The following is a 14789-nucleotide window of genomic DNA, read 5'->3' on the forward strand; positions in this document are numbered from 1 at the left end:
TGTTATTGTTTTGTACAGTAACACGCAGTAGTATGCTGTAATATCCAATCGAGTCGTTAAGTCTTGAAGCTACAGATTTGTTAAACATGTAGCAAAAATTTATATATATATATATATATATATAACATATACACGTACCCATAAGGGACACAATGGGCCGCTGTTACCACGTAACGATCGTTTATGATTGACGCTCCGCATATCAATAATGATTTGTTGACACTTATGATACCGGCCATCCAGGGAAATTCATTTTCGAAAGCTTCCCGTCCCCCAATTATTCTGGACTCCGCCCGAAAAAGGTTTTTCTTACCGCACTCTAAAACATATGGTATAATCGTATAAATAATATCCTCATAAAGATTTAATTTAAAGTCAATTACATTTACATTTACGGTACATTACAAACATTTTTTAACCTTTCTCGTGCAAACTACTCCAACCTGTTGATTGTTGTCGTCTCAAATTTTGCGCAGCAGCGTTGATACTAATATTAGTATCAATAGATACTATCAATAGATATAGTAGTTTTGATGTGAGCGAACACGATGCGTGATATTTTATATTTAGTGGAAAAAATTTTGCTGTTCTTATGCTCCTTTCGTTACTCCTTACATAAAAAATTGCGACTCAATCGGAACAAATCTTACCACATCCGTGATTGCTGCTTCCGTAAAACGTATCCGTTTGCCGATTTTGCCGCCACAGTATAGCGTTTACGCACCCAAGTGTTAAATACAACAGGCTAAACAATATAAAGCACTGCATGTGTAATATTGAAGAAGTACTCGTGACTTTTATGCTAAGACGTGTCTCACTGAACTGACACGTGCGAGACTTGCATATTTTTATAGCTTGATAGTCATGTAGGTTATACAAGGAAACTATCGTGAATTGCGGTCGTGATAAACGTTAATAACTCCTAGATAAGATAATAAGGTTAAAACTCTTTTTTTTTTAAGTAATAGATCACATAAAGATGTGAGAACAATTTAAGTATGTGATTTTTCGTTAATTTTGAGTCAAGATGTTCGAAAAAATATACGACGATTCACATATTTAGTGTTGTAAAAATTCTCTTGTTTAAAAAAACGGTGTCAAAAAACTTGTTTAAAAAAATATGCTGATTGATAAAAAATAATTTTTATATTTTTTTACATGTATATGTGTACAATAATTGCAATTGTTATACATGTATTTTAAACAAGTGATTTTTGGTTTTGTGTACTTTCTAAAGTATAGCGGTGAAGATAATAATGATAAAACATTATATTATAATATATTATGTAATATATATAATATTTTTTATCGTGGGATCGGCTGTTGTTATTTTGTACAATAACACGCATCTTTAGTATGTTGTAATATCCAATCGAGTCGTGGGCCCACTCTCGTAAAGACGGTTGGTCTAGGAGTGTTGTCGCATTTATTCACACTCGGAATAATACCTGTAATGCAGTAAATTTTGTCAATGACATTTCATCAAATTAAATCTAAGATTAAGATGATGAGAAATGTTCTCTTTTTAATTTCTTTTATTCATTATTTGTACGTCATTATTTGAGTCATTATTTGTACGTCAGATTAATATCAACTCGATGTATTTTGTCATTCTAATATTTTCCTTTTATATTAGTTGCGGTTGACGAATTGTCGTCGTACTTACCAATGAGGTCGTAAATTCCAGCGTATGAACGATATTGCAAGGAAGATCCGACGTCATTCTATAAGTGAGTAACACTTTTAGTACGATGAATAGTTGCATAATTCGTAAATCGTCCACATTTTATGATAATTTTATCGCAATGTGTCGAAATTATTGCATTTAAATAGAAAGTTTAAGATTAAAGTTTAAGTTAAAGATGCTATCAAATTGTTATATGATATTTCATATGACCTATTAGATTTATTCGCACAGTTTAAGACTGCAACATAATACACTTATAATTCCTATTTACCTCGCACACTAGAGAACTTGTGCCTACAACTCCAATGCATCCGTAATCGTCGTTGAAATTCATCGGATTTATTCCCGACTTGATACATTCATTGTATCCCAAAATAGGAAGTCCCAGTTTTCGCGGTCTGCATGTCCGAACGTTAGCGTTATCGTCAATTTTGCTCACGGTCCAACCTACCAAAGTGCCAACTTGGCCAAGATAGGTTGATCCTGTAATATAAAAAATCGAAATCCTCAGAATCTTGTAATCTTTTTTTTTCTCTTATATTATCCAATCGCGCTGTAAATTAGAACTGACCTGGGTTGGGTAGACATATTGGCGATATTCTCTTCTCGAATTTGATCGGTCGACTCAGACGAATCAAAGCCAAATCGTGAGTGTGTGCCTCCGGATTGAACTCTGGATGCAAAGTTATGGATTCGACGCTAATATTCACCGACGAAATGTCGAACGTGCATCGGTCGTATTCTCCCAAAGATACTTTTACTTCAGGTGCAGTTAATCTGTCGAGAGAAATGTTAGTTTATGTTTCAAATGTCCAACAAATTAGTTGTTAACGAGACAATATATTGAGTTACTCCGCGATATTCAATATTAGCGACTGAAACAACTCTAACCCGCACTAACCCGACGAGCTCGCTAGCTGCTGTCATGACGTAACGATCGTTTATTAGCACTCCGCTAACTAATAATCCGGAGCTTGTGTGAATATTAGCGAGCCAGGGAAACTCGTGAGATTCCGTATTCTCACCGCCCAACAACCGCGCTGCTTTGCGATTTGTCCTGCCACATACTGCAGAAACACAAGATGTCGATGAAGATGCGGCAAATGATCGGAATAATTGCAATATGAAATTACCAACAATCATAGCATTCGTTAAATTATAATTCCGTGCTTTCTTAATGACAAAATAATAATCAAAGTTACTTACAGCAGACGCCACACGATCGAAATCCTCCAAACAACAAGTCCAGAACGCCGCGTTCATGTCTTGAGCCAGTCCAATTATTAATCTTGAGCAACAAATGAATATCAATAAAGATATATAAAAATTTTTATGCACTTTATACGATCCTCTTTTCAATATTGGTAGTAATTTTTAATTTTTTTTAGCTTTCTCCCGCGAAAAAGATATTTGAATAAAAATTTAAATATACTGTGAAAAAAATATCGAAAGTAGCTCTCAATAATCTTGAAGTAAATTAATATGCAAAGTGGCTTACGGAAGAATCGATGACGCGTTCGATGCAATAAGTTGTCCCTAAATTTATTGCCGAGATGCAAACTAAGTACTTGACGATGTTTTGCAGCTTCATGACTTTACTGTCGGTAGTCGAGGCGATACTGGTCTCGTTTAAGCAACTTGTTTGTCTCGTATAGCGGTACTATCGTCGCCCGCATCCCGGGAACCTCCCAAGATCGTAAATGAAGACCGAGCGTCCCACGTTCGTGCCCAAGTTCGCATTTGTGAGTTCAACGTCGGAATACCCATTTCGCTTTGTATGTTTCATTTTGGCCTGAAACACGGTTAGCAACCGGTCCGTCGGTACCGTTACACGTTTCCCGGTGTCGCGAAATTCTTTTCGTCAGCATGAGATTTAGGAATAAACTTCCTACGCGTGATACAAATGTCTGCATTTATCTTCTTAGGGATGTCGTTTAATGTTTGTGATATTTATGATCGTATTGTTATTATAGTATCGTAAAATAGTAGCATCCTAAACATGTAAGAAATAATTTTTATAAAACAATTCCAAAGCTTTTTATAATACTATAACAGAAGAATAATTAAATAACACTACATATATATGAAGGAATATTAGAAATGTCAAATATATATGTGTGTGTATATATATATATATATATATATATATATATATATATATATATATATATGTCACGTAATTTGTATGTGTATACTTTGCGTAAAATATTTCTTACGAAGTTATTAATATATTTTTTTTATGAGAATTTAAATAACTCATTTGAAAATATACAATGTTCTCACATCGCGACTCAACATTATATTCGGGAAATAACTTTTATTTCTTATATTACTTTTTTTAATTCCTGAATATTTTTAACATTTAATCCATCCGAGATATCTGTGAAATGTAAAAGTAACGCAAACATCAAAATACAGAAAATAAGTTTTGGCACAGAATGCTTACTCAATATTAGAATTTACCAAAACAACATATACATAAAATCATTTGTAATTCATGCAAATGTTTATTAAGTATTTCTCGTATATAAAAAGTATCATAACAATAAACACTTCTTCATAAAAAGGTATGACACTGGTAGCTTAAACCTATAATCTTGATCTCACTATATATAATTTGATTGATTTTCTTCGCGGCGAGAAATTAAGTATCTTAGCCTTTGGCTATGTTTGAGCAATGTCGAAATATTGTATGGTGTATTATTGTTTCTGCAAACTTTCTTCTCCCGCCGACCTAACTAACATCATTATGAAATATTAATGTCGTTTTCACCTATTTGTTTATCGAGTGACGTTCTTGTGACGCTTAACAGATATTATATAATACAGGAGATAATAACAGTGTACCTAATAATAATAATAAATTTATATCGTACGAAAAGTATTCTCGAAAAATTTATGTCGATCGTCCTCAACTCCAAACATAATCTCTCTCTCTCTCTCTCTCTCTCGCTCGGTCGGTCGCTCTCTTTCATTCTCTCTCTCTCTCTCTCTCTCTCTCTCTCTCTCTCTCTCTCTCTCTCTCTCTCCCTCCCTCTCTTTCTTTCTCTTTCTCTCTCTCTTTCTGAACGTATGGCGCGATTTCAGAATGTATTTTACAACAGTAAGTACAAACTACCTTTGTGCTTTGTCATATATTCCATTACGAGACGCCGTATAATCATATTCAGTTATGCTCGCAGAAACAGCCGTCCTTTGAATTGTTTAAAATCCAATCCATGTACCGCGTGATTCTCGTGTATACACCTGGATATCCAGGTCGCGCGCATCCGTTACCCCAAGACACCACACCGATGAGCTCGTACTTTTTATCTTCGCGCTCCGCTATCAAAGGTCCGCCACTGTCTCCCTATAATGTAAAAAAGAAAAAAAAATTTGTGTTGCCCGCCGTGCATTCGTCTCGATATTACATAACATAATTATGTCGTCACACAGTAAAGTTAAATACTTTCTCTCTCTCTCTCTCTCTCTCTCTCTCTCTCTCTTTCTCTCTTTTGCCTCGTATAAAATATATTATTAATATCACGCATCATGTTAATGCATTGCAGTATGTATCTTTCATGTAGCCCTTGACAACTTTGATCATAATTACATCTTTCACTTGAATCTTTCACTTTCATCACGTGTTGGGCGCATATGTAATAAAGTTGATGGATTGATTACCTGACATGAGTCCTTCTTTCCTTCCAGATAACCTGCGCATAACATGTTGTCCGAAATCATTCGAGGACTGTAGCTAGTATTGCGGCAAGCTTGGAGGCTCATGACCGGTACTTCCACTTCCTGAAGAAAGCAAGAAGGTTTGCCGTCCTCTTGCAACGTACCCCAACCTGAAGCGATCGCTTTTGTCCCTTCATACTGGTTGTCTGAAATATAATTCCACGTTCGACAAATGCACAATGAGGAAGAAAACGACGATTGCGAAATATTTTTCTTAGTTATAAAATATTTGTTCAGATTATTTATTCGATTTTGATAATATAATTGTATGCATATACGATATATTTTTATGAGATTGTTACATTATCAGTACGAATACATGCATACTGCAAACAACAAACAATGCTCGTGAGCGTGTCGCGTTAACAAATTCAGAAAAGATTATCGCGTACGCTCGAAATGCAAATTTAAGTCCTCGATTTCAGAGAAATCTTCTTTATTACGCAGTTATACGCCGCAACGGTGTATTACACCCGACAGTAGGTACCCGTATACCCGACTGATTTATGACTCGGTTATCGCGTAATCGTCACGTAATGAGCAACGCGACGATTAGTCGTGGATCGCACGGAGCATTGTCCAATACTACGCTCGACTATGAAAAACTGCATCGGTCGAAATTTACGGTCGCGGATACGCCAATTGAATGTCGACCAGGCCTGAAATTGTGCGCGATGAGTGTCGAAAGTGGATGTCGCCAATGTATTTGTCACGTGAGACAATGTCTACGACAGATATCACGAGGGCTTATCGTGATGAATTTAAATACAGCTAAATACGTTGACGTACATTTCTGGAAAGCTTCCCTTTTCACGATCTGTCTATTTTTAGTTTCGTGGTTTACTGGAGTCGACTCTACGTCTATATATAAAAAGAAGTGAAAATACTGTACTTACCTAACATCGACGGCAAGCATATCGGCCGGATCGTGTCGCTCAACGGCACTCTCTCGTTCAGACGAAGAAGTGCGATGTCGTTGTCGAAATTCAGGAAACTAAACTCACCGGTCATGACGCGTACCACGTATCTAGTTTCCGCCCCTTTCTCGATACATCTGTCGTGTTCGCCGAAAGTGACCTTAATCATGAACCACATGAATCTGAAAATAAGACTAGAAGAACCGATCACATTCGCTTGACAAGCAAGGCTACGATGAGAAATTAATGAAAACGGGTGAATGAAAAGAAATTAGTCGAATCGTTTCGTCTAACAACTAATATTGTAAAATGAGTTATGAAGCTTTTAACATCGAAAATATGAGACGTGAACGAACCTGTGACAAGTTCTTTAAGAAATTTGTTCTACACTGGTCTTAAATAATTTATAATAACTGATATGAGATAACATGCGAATAAATAACTTTATAATGACAAATTATTTGCATAGATAATAAAAAATTCTAATTGTTAATATGAAGCCATTTAGTATTCTTGGAGCGTAATGGGGTTAACGGCACCGAGCGTTTTCCTTATAACGTGATACTATTTGTACTAATTGAGAATGCAAATATGAAGTTCGACCTGTTTGCGTATCTAGTAGATGATACCAACAGCGCGAGTAGCAATTTTATGCTTATACAGTTATACTAATTTGTTGACTATCCAGTTTTGATGTATTTGCACACGTATATTTTATACGGGATTTAATTTTGGAAGTGCGTAATTTTTTTCGTACCACTCTCCGAAAAAATATATAATAGAATCTACCCGTTTGAGTCTCAGGAGTGTTTTGGCTTCGAGAAAATCGTCAAACAAGCAAACATTAAGAGAGATCTTCACGGCGAATGTCGCGCAACAATTGGAGCTAAGAGAGATCGTTTAATATGAAATATTAATTTCACTCACACCCACACAATATACGGAAAACACTTGCAAGTTGTACTTACCCTTTCACACAGTGTGCAGCGGTGATCACGTAGCGATCGTTTATAAGCGTGCCTCCACAATAAAACTTGTTTAGGTACGATAACCTAGCCATCCATGGAAATTCATTCATGCTTGTCGTCTGGCCTCCAACTATGCGACTTTCTTCGTTCCGTAGTCCGCAACCTAGATAGCATCGATCGCTGTACAGTACACTTTTTTTGCAACAGCGTTAACCTTGCCAATATGCGTGAAGATAAACACAGTAATACGAAAATTAATATTACTCACTACAGTAGCAAGGCGCAGGTGGCTCGTCGGAAGAAGGCGGCTTATTGCCGAAAAGTCCGAAGAAGTTTTTCATTTTGTCGCTGAATACGCCAGCCTGAGATTAAAGTAACGTTATTCAGCGATTATTTTGCTGGTAATCATTTTGCCGACGAAATAATTCTCAAAAACATAATCGACACTTCCATATATTTTAATATAGTAGCTTTCCAATCAAATAGAACTAACGCCATTGTCGAGCTAATTTTTATTGAAAATTTATTGAAAGAAATTATATCAATGTTTCACCATTTAATAGTGTAAAATATATATTACTATTACAATTGTTTCTCTCACGTTGAATTTTCTTTAACTTTGACAAAGTATTAAAATGATTTAAATGAAACATTTCGTCACATAAATATCTGAATTGTAATTGTTTTATTGTGTGATAAGATTCGAATAATAAATTTTTAACAACGTTTTCTCATAAAATTCTAACGTGCAAATTATACAAAGTTCCGTAATAATGTTTTCGCGAAAAAGATATTGTACTGCGACACAGCTCGCGAAAATTAATGGGAGAAAGTATATAAGCAGAGAATTTCATTCTTACCTGACATTTTTTCGTTGTTGAAAGCAGAATAAACAGTAAACCCAGATAGTACAGACTCTTCATGCTTTCTTCGATTGAACTTCTTGACGCCGATAATTGCACACTTTTAACTCGGACTCGGTTTCTCTTGTGAATATTTTGAGTGATGGAGTCGCCACACGGTGGCACCGTCAGGAACGGGTCATGAACATGTCCCTGACTGAGAGCGACTATCGCCGGTGTCCTACGGCGACTGAGGAGGACTGAGGTCGTAGAGGTAATTGCTATTCCGGAAGGGAAGGAGGGCACAGTCGACCAGCCGGTACCTGACCAGTTCACGTTCATGTTCAGGGTCGAATCACGGATGACTGTTATCGACCGTCATCAGGGCCACGACGGTATCGAAAAATTATCATACTAAGTGGATGCTTTCGATATCGTGATTCCTGCTTCGAGAAATCTTGCTATTAATTATAGCGCTCGAAAAGAACTTTTTCGTGCTTTTTATTCCGCAGTAATTTTATTAACACTTTAATTGATAAAAAGAAAGATCAAGCAATGATGAAAAAAATAATTATTTATTATTTTGTAATATAAAAAACATAATTTTTTAGCAAATTATATATTAAAAACATCTCTCTCTTTCTCTCTCTCTCTCTCTCTCTCTCTCTCTCTCTGTTTGTAAATCAGCTTCTTCAGCAAAGGATAAATAAATTGACGAAACTAAGTATTGAAGCAAGAAAAATAAAAGTATTGAAGTATTGAAGCAAGAAAAATTTGCTATTCGAAATGTTTAATCTTGTTTAATCTTGAGACTTGTTTAATCTTTAAACAAGTCTCTTAGGAAAATTTACTTAAAGTAATGAAAAGTATGATTTTACGAAGGGAATCGCGCGCGCGCGCGCGATAAATGTCGGCCGCGCATTCCGAAGAGCAGATGAGAGTGCATAATGCAGGAAGAGAACAGCGTAAGGAAAGGTTATACACGTGGACGTTTATCTGTATCTTTTTATATGCACATACGCGCTTGATGCGTCATCCGGTACCGTTCGACCAGAAATTCAGTCTCAAACTATACGTATTAACAGTCAGGTTGCTTTTGAAGAACGTGATACAGTCTTGCTGGTATAACCACGAAATCTTTGTATATTTCCACTTCCGATGAAAACTTATGATGTTTCGCATAACATAAATTTTTGTGGAGTTAATTAATAGTCGTCTGCACCGACTTCGTTATCTCATGCCAATGGCAAATATTATTTCCAAGTTTCGGTTGAAGAAACAGGTTTTTCAACTGCATTGTAGCCATCATTAGCCTGGACTTTGACAAACAAGCGGAAGGAGTCGATGAAACGGCGTCATTAAGATTTCGCACGTTTTTCCAGTTTAAAATTGGCATCGCAAAAAATGTTTACTCTCTCACCGGTGCGGAATTTGAAGATATCGGAAGGGAATAATAAAAAATACGTGTGTATATGTATAACGTCTAAACGCCTAAAATTCATGTACTTTCAAATATTCTTTTACATGCTTATCGTACAATATACATGTAATAATTACTATGAACGATCGATTAAATAATAAATCACGTTTGTTATTAATTATATCCTAATTAGCCACGACAAAGACGTTTTCGCGCGTTGACTTTAGGCCGGTTTGACAGTAAACCGTTACCAGTCGCTGATTATTCCGGAAACGTTCGACCGCTATTCGTACGAGGCTGGTGCGATAGAAATTTGCGGCGCGAATTCTAACCATAGTTGCGCTCTACATTGTACTTGGATTACAAAAAAATGCTCTACAAAGATGCCACGTGTTTTTTATACCATCCATTTCACGTATTCAGGCTGCGGCTAATATTAACGCTAACTTTGAAATAATGGCTGCTATACAAGGAACTATGCTTAATAATCTATTATCGAATAGTAAATCTTTTTTTCTTTTTATTTGCTTAGTTCTGTAACTTGTTGGAAAATAGCAGAAATAATCTGCCCTATTCTCATAATTTCAAGTCAAAATTCTACTTCGTCCACATTTCATCAGATGCTTGATTAACCCAACTAAATTTTTTTTCCATATATAAGTAATAATGTGAAACAGCATCAACCGCGGTTCATTCCTTTAAACTTTATACACAGAGTGGAAATGAAAGCAGGTCTTCAACTGACGCACAAGCAACCGTCCTTCATATTTGTGTGAATCCATTTGAGGTACCGGGACACTCTTGTGTAGACTCCGGGATAACCGGGTCTCCCACACCCCACACCCCAGGACACGATACCTATCGAACACGTGTATAACATATAAGTCTCTCTCTCCCTCTTCCTCTCTCTTACGATGGAAACATATGATGACAATGATTTCCAAGAGCTTATCTTACGAGAACTTTGTTTACGTAACTAACACAGTTGTCTGAAGCATTCTGAGACAAACACGTTACGTAAGATACATGCGCGTATGTTCACCTGCAATTTCAAGTTTATCGGCTTCCTCGACGAGAAGTGGACCGCCACTATCACCTTGACAAGAATCTTGGCTACCTCGACCGGCGCAGATCATGTTGTCGGTGATACGATTCGCTCGATACTTCATCCTTCGGCACTGCGTCAAACTGTATATCGGTACTTGCACCTCGTGCACTTTCCCGGGCAGCATGCCTCCTTCCGACGTTCGACCCCATCCCACCACCGTTCCCTCTTTTCCAGCGGGATCGGTATCTGTTGAAACGTCGTATCGATAGTGCTACGCATGTGCAATCACGTAAAGCGTAATCGCGGTTGATCATTTGATCACATGGTATACCTGATCCAGGCAGGCAGACCGGACGGACTTTCTTTGAGAACTTCACCGATTTACGGAGTCTCAGCAACGCTACGTCATGATTGTAGGAATTTATGTCGAAGTTCCTGTGACGGATTACTGCGCTCACTGCTCTCATTATGGCAATCCCGTCGGTATTCACGTATTGGTCATAATCGCCGAGTACCACGCGAATCTTGGATCGCTTCAACCTGTGAAATTCACTTAGTATCATGATCTTTCGCATTTTTTGGGACGATTGAAACATCGATGAAACGTGTTCTAATGTTTAAAATTACATAACATGTTCAATAGTGTAGAAGATCACACTAACGTGTGATATATCGCTCCAGATAGCACCAACTTTGTTTGTAGAAATGTTACTTTTACTATTTCTTTCATCTTTACCTAATACTATGTATCAGCTTATGAATAAAGATGTACCTTCGTACACAATGGGCAGCGGTAATTACGTAATCATTGTTGAGCAGACTAGCGCCACAGTGGAAACGACCGTCGTATACAATTCTCGCGACCCAAGGATATCTGTTCGGTGTAGTAGGTCGTCCACCGACAATTCGATTTTCTTGGTTAGATAAGCCACATTCTAGAATCAATGTTATTAAAATATTTGGTGACAATTTTGTCATATGAAAGAAAGAAGAACTAATAACATCACGAATCGATCAATTGTCACTTCACAGACATATAGTAATCATAAAATAATAAGCGAGACAAATAGCATATACCAATGCGATAATAAATTATCAACTGCAGATATGTAAAGAAATTTTATATTATACAAACAATTAACGATAAATAGTTGTTACACACATACACGTGAGGAAAAATAATTTTTCCTACGAAAAAAAATATTACCGCATGTGCAATTTCTCAGCTTCTCCTCGTCCACTTCAGCGTTGCCCGTGACATCGATGCCAAATAAATCGTCAAACAAAAATCTCCCGTTGCGAACTTGCGAATTACTCGCTTCCTGCAAGAAAGACGTGCAACTGATTGGCGCCGTGCGGCAAGTGCGCTCACTTTCCATCGCAAACACGACATAAACGATGGGAGAAAGTAACCATGATCAGAATTATGGGTCAAGGTCTGGGTAGTTAAATTGTCCATTGCTATTGACTAACTAAATATCTCGTGCGCGTAAGTGTTGCGTGTACACGGTATTTAGATGGATCCTTTAATGCCGATGTATGATTGATTGTGACGGTCACTCATAACAGGATGAAGGAATTCACGTCTCGCAGCTCACTTACCAAATAGTTTCTATGGAGTCGAACGTTGATCGATTATACGTCGAAGAAAGCTATATTAAGCATGATTATATATATATATACAACCACTTTTTTATGATATGCTGTCTGTTATTGATCATGTGATAGAACTTCTTTAAAAGGAACGAGAGTGAAAAATCTTTCAATGAATATATTTTGTGGAAGAAAGTTGAGTCTTTTTAAAAGTCAAACATGTCGATCTTTTTTGTCAACCTTTAATTTTAAGAAAATAATTATCATGTGCTATGGTATTAAAATAAAAGCAAATTTATATAAAGTGGACTTAATCAGTTTGGCTTCTAAGAGAGGCCCAATTAGCAATGTGTGAAAAAGTTATTACTATTTAGTATCTCAAGAATAAGAAACTATATTGTTAAGGTTTCTTTATTAGATTTCGCATTTAAATCGAATTTTTTATAATATTTGGTATCATCAGCGAATCGATACTCACCGTAAAGTCACCTGGCGCTATCGCGCTAAGTTCCCAACGAGATCCATGGCTTCTACTCGGTATTGATACGTGAAAGATCACGATCAGGGTCAGGATCAAGGTATCGCCTCGACACGTATACAACGACATTTTGCCATTCGCTCCTTCGCGCTGCGCGAGTGTCGTTCAATGAGCGGGAATTGCAGATACGTTTTTTCTCTCACATCGACGAAACATCACCGTACACCACGCGTTTCGCTGGTTTCCGCGGCAAACACGCATGATATACCGCGCTCGCTAACGAACACTTAGCGATGATTTCGTTCTCTGACCGACCGATTGCCCGACCAGCCGACGGGACCGACCTTCTCTTCGTCACCGTGAATGAATTTCACGGACGAGGCTGCGCCGGGATGATCCGCCGAAGATCACTCAGTCGCTCGGCGCTCGGTACGCGCTTTCACCTTGACTCCTCAAAGAAGTCCAACTGATCGACCGGGAGCCAGCCAGTCTTTATGGTGGCGAAGAAAGTTCTTCTTTCACTGTCGTGCTGCCACCGTCGCTACCACCGATCCCATTCAGTACGCACGCTAGAAACGTGGTGGATTCTCTCAATTTGGAATTGGTCGAATGGCCACGAGTCTTCCTTCTCGCGTAAGAATGCACAGCACGTTCAGAAGCTTTCGCCGTATGCAATATCGTATCTCTTTACTATGATTTAACAGTTTTCTCGATCTCGCGATCGACCCATCGTGTACATCATTAAGATTTTACAATGTAGGTTCATTAAGAATGTGCAGTTGTCGTTCTATCCAAATTGTACTCATAACGTAATAATAGTTTGCTCAGTACCATTATTTTTGTTCAAGTTTAAAATTGAATATAATAAAAGTTTTCTGCATAGTGTCACGTTTGCATAATTCAAAATATATCTTTTAATGTCTCGTTGTTCTTGGAAAATCGGATGTCAATATTAGAATGCCAATAATTCGTCTTGATATAATATGGCATGCGCACTACTGCCTCTACAAATTATTTAACTCTTATTCTCAAAATATGACACGAGACCAATATCGATTGTTTCGATATTGATTTTTTCTGTGAAACACAAAGAGTTGTATGAAGGAATTTTTTTGAATATATTTGTTTATGCAATATTATTTCTTCTCTCGTGTATAAATCTCTGTTCTACTATATAAACGTAACATCATCGAGTTTACGATATATTATTATTTCTCTAATGGTTGATATTTTTAGATATCATTTGGATGCACTCGTGATTATATCGAAATTGCACCAAGTTCTTCTCCTTTTATTACATATATTTATTACACATACTTAAATTCAGGAAGAATCGCTTGGGTCTTGTAACGGTTTGTAGGTTTCACTAACCCACATTCGCCGTTGAAAGCAAAACGTCTCAGATTGCTGACCTGGTTTCACTTGTTGCTCATTTGCGTAAACATTCGAACATTATTGTGTCTCAACCAGAATTTTTCTTCACTGTAATTTTCCTTATGCAACGTATTAGTTGCTTGTTTGTTATCAATTCTTTATATCTTTTATTTGTATTTTTAATTCAAATTTTATTCAGTTTTAGTACTTTAATAATTGAAACTCAAATTTCATGTTATTTTTCTAAATAAAAAAGGATATGTAAAATAGATTACACAAGAATAAAATTTTATTATTTTAATATTATACGTGTTTTTACGTAGTTTTGCGTAGTATATAATATAATATAAAAAATAAAAATTTGGAGTATTTAACTTTTTTTAAATATGATATATGGTCATTTAGTATATATAAAAATCAATTTTTACTCTCGCTCACGTTTGCGTTTTGAATGTCGGATAAAGACGTTCACTCTCCCTAGAGGAAACGGATGAGATATTTATGAAACGGCATTTTTATCTATCATAAGCATTCAACTCTTTTGAGTCATTATTTTCCATATTATTGCCCAAATACACAATAATGAAACATATCTGTTAACGATAGCGGGTCTCGTGTCGTAAGAGGTTAATGCACTTGCATAATTCCATTGATCCACTTAAATGCGTAATACTTTGTCGATTAAAACTTACATATATATATATATATATATATATATATATATATATATATATATATATAT

The 14789-nt window shown here is 36.6% G+C and overlaps 4 protein-coding genes across 5 annotated transcripts in view; all 4 read right to left on the minus strand.

The window, feature by feature from the left end:
• Nucleotides 1-841, minus strand: part of LOC116848859 (prostasin-like) — a 2291-nt gene extending 1450 nt beyond the window's left edge. The window contains exons 1-2 of one of the 2 annotated variants that reach the window (XM_032825822.1): nt 651-841; nt 139-319 (exon numbers count right to left, since the gene is read on the minus strand). In XM_032825822.1, the coding sequence (XP_032681713.1) occupies nt 139-319; nt 651-768 (299 nt within the window). In that variant the 5' untranslated portion in view covers nt 769-841. Of the gene's footprint in view, nt 1-138; nt 320-419; nt 626-650 lie in introns of those variants that run through there. The other variant, XM_032826611.1, reaches the window with a different exon arrangement.
• Nucleotides 842-1127: 286 nt separating this feature from the next.
• LOC116848250 (vitamin K-dependent protein C-like) lies at nt 1128-3415 on the minus strand. Its single transcript, XM_032824561.1, has 7 exons — nt 3186-3415; nt 2894-2975; nt 2589-2754; nt 2259-2464; nt 1959-2170; nt 1667-1724; nt 1128-1448 (listed from the first exon to the last, which is right to left on the minus strand). The coding sequence occupies exons 1-7, from the start codon at nt 3276-3278 to the stop codon at nt 1327-1329; spliced, it is 939 nt and encodes a 312-aa protein (XP_032680452.1). The 5' UTR covers nt 3279-3415; the 3' UTR covers nt 1128-1326.
• Nucleotides 3416-4171: 756 nt separating this feature from the next.
• On the minus strand, nt 4172-8491 carry LOC116847102 (trypsin-1-like). Its single transcript, XM_032822123.1, has 6 exons — nt 8153-8491; nt 7561-7654; nt 7293-7455; nt 6304-6506; nt 5351-5553; nt 4172-5036 (listed from the first exon to the last, which is right to left on the minus strand). The coding sequence occupies exons 1-6, from the start codon at nt 8474-8476 to the stop codon at nt 4854-4856; spliced, it is 1170 nt and encodes a 389-aa protein (XP_032678014.1). The 5' UTR covers nt 8477-8491; the 3' UTR covers nt 4172-4853.
• Nucleotides 8492-9619: 1128 nt separating this feature from the next.
• LOC116849672 overlaps nt 9620-14789 on the minus strand; it is a 15093-nt gene continuing 9923 nt past the window's right edge. Inside the window, exons 11-16 of the mRNA XM_032827088.1 lie at nt 12674-12838; nt 11810-11924; nt 11375-11537; nt 10934-11142; nt 10597-10848; nt 9620-10412 (exon numbers count right to left, since the gene is read on the minus strand). Coding sequence (XP_032682979.1) covers nt 10291-10412; nt 10597-10848; nt 10934-11142; nt 11375-11537; nt 11810-11924; nt 12674-12838 — 1026 coding nt within the window. The 3' untranslated portion in view covers nt 9620-10290. The remainder of the gene's footprint in view (nt 10413-10596; nt 10849-10933; nt 11143-11374; nt 11538-11809; nt 11925-12673; nt 12839-14789) is intronic.

This window comes from Odontomachus brunneus, unplaced genomic scaffold (assembly GCF_010583005.1).
Source record: "Odontomachus brunneus isolate Ranch 3 - 2012 unplaced genomic scaffold, Obru_v1 Obru_scaffold_001, whole genome shotgun sequence".
Classification (NCBI taxonomy): domain Eukaryota; kingdom Metazoa; phylum Arthropoda; class Insecta; order Hymenoptera; family Formicidae; genus Odontomachus; species Odontomachus brunneus.

What these genes read in the sequence shown, in the direction of transcription:
- LOC116848250 (XM_032824561.1), bottom strand. Translation starts at nt 3,278, where the DNA reads ATGAAGCTGCAAAACATCGTCAAGTACTTAGTTTGCATCTCGGCAATA. An exon ending in AACGCGTCATCGATTCTTCC is followed by an intron (nt 2,976 to 3,185) that starts GTAAGCCACTTT and finishes TTGTTGCTCAAG; the next exon opens with ATTAATAATTGGACTGGCTC. An exon ending in CAAGTTCTCTAGTGTGCGAG is followed by an intron (nt 1,725 to 1,958) that starts GTAAATAGGAAT and finishes ACTCACTTATAG; the next exon opens with AATGACGTCGGATCTTCCTT.
- LOC116847102 (XM_032822123.1), bottom strand. Translation starts at nt 8,476, where the DNA reads ATGAACGTGAACTGGTCAGGTACCGGCTGGTCGACTGTGCCCTCCTTC. An exon ending in ATGCTTGCCGTCGATGTTAG is followed by an intron (nt 5,554 to 6,303) that starts GTAAGTACAGTA and finishes ATTATATTTCAG; the next exon opens with ACAACCAGTATGAAGGGACA. An exon ending in GAAAGAAGGACTCATGTCAG is followed by an intron (nt 5,037 to 5,350) that starts GTAATCAATCCA and finishes TTTACATTATAG; the next exon opens with GGAGACAGTGGCGGACCTTT.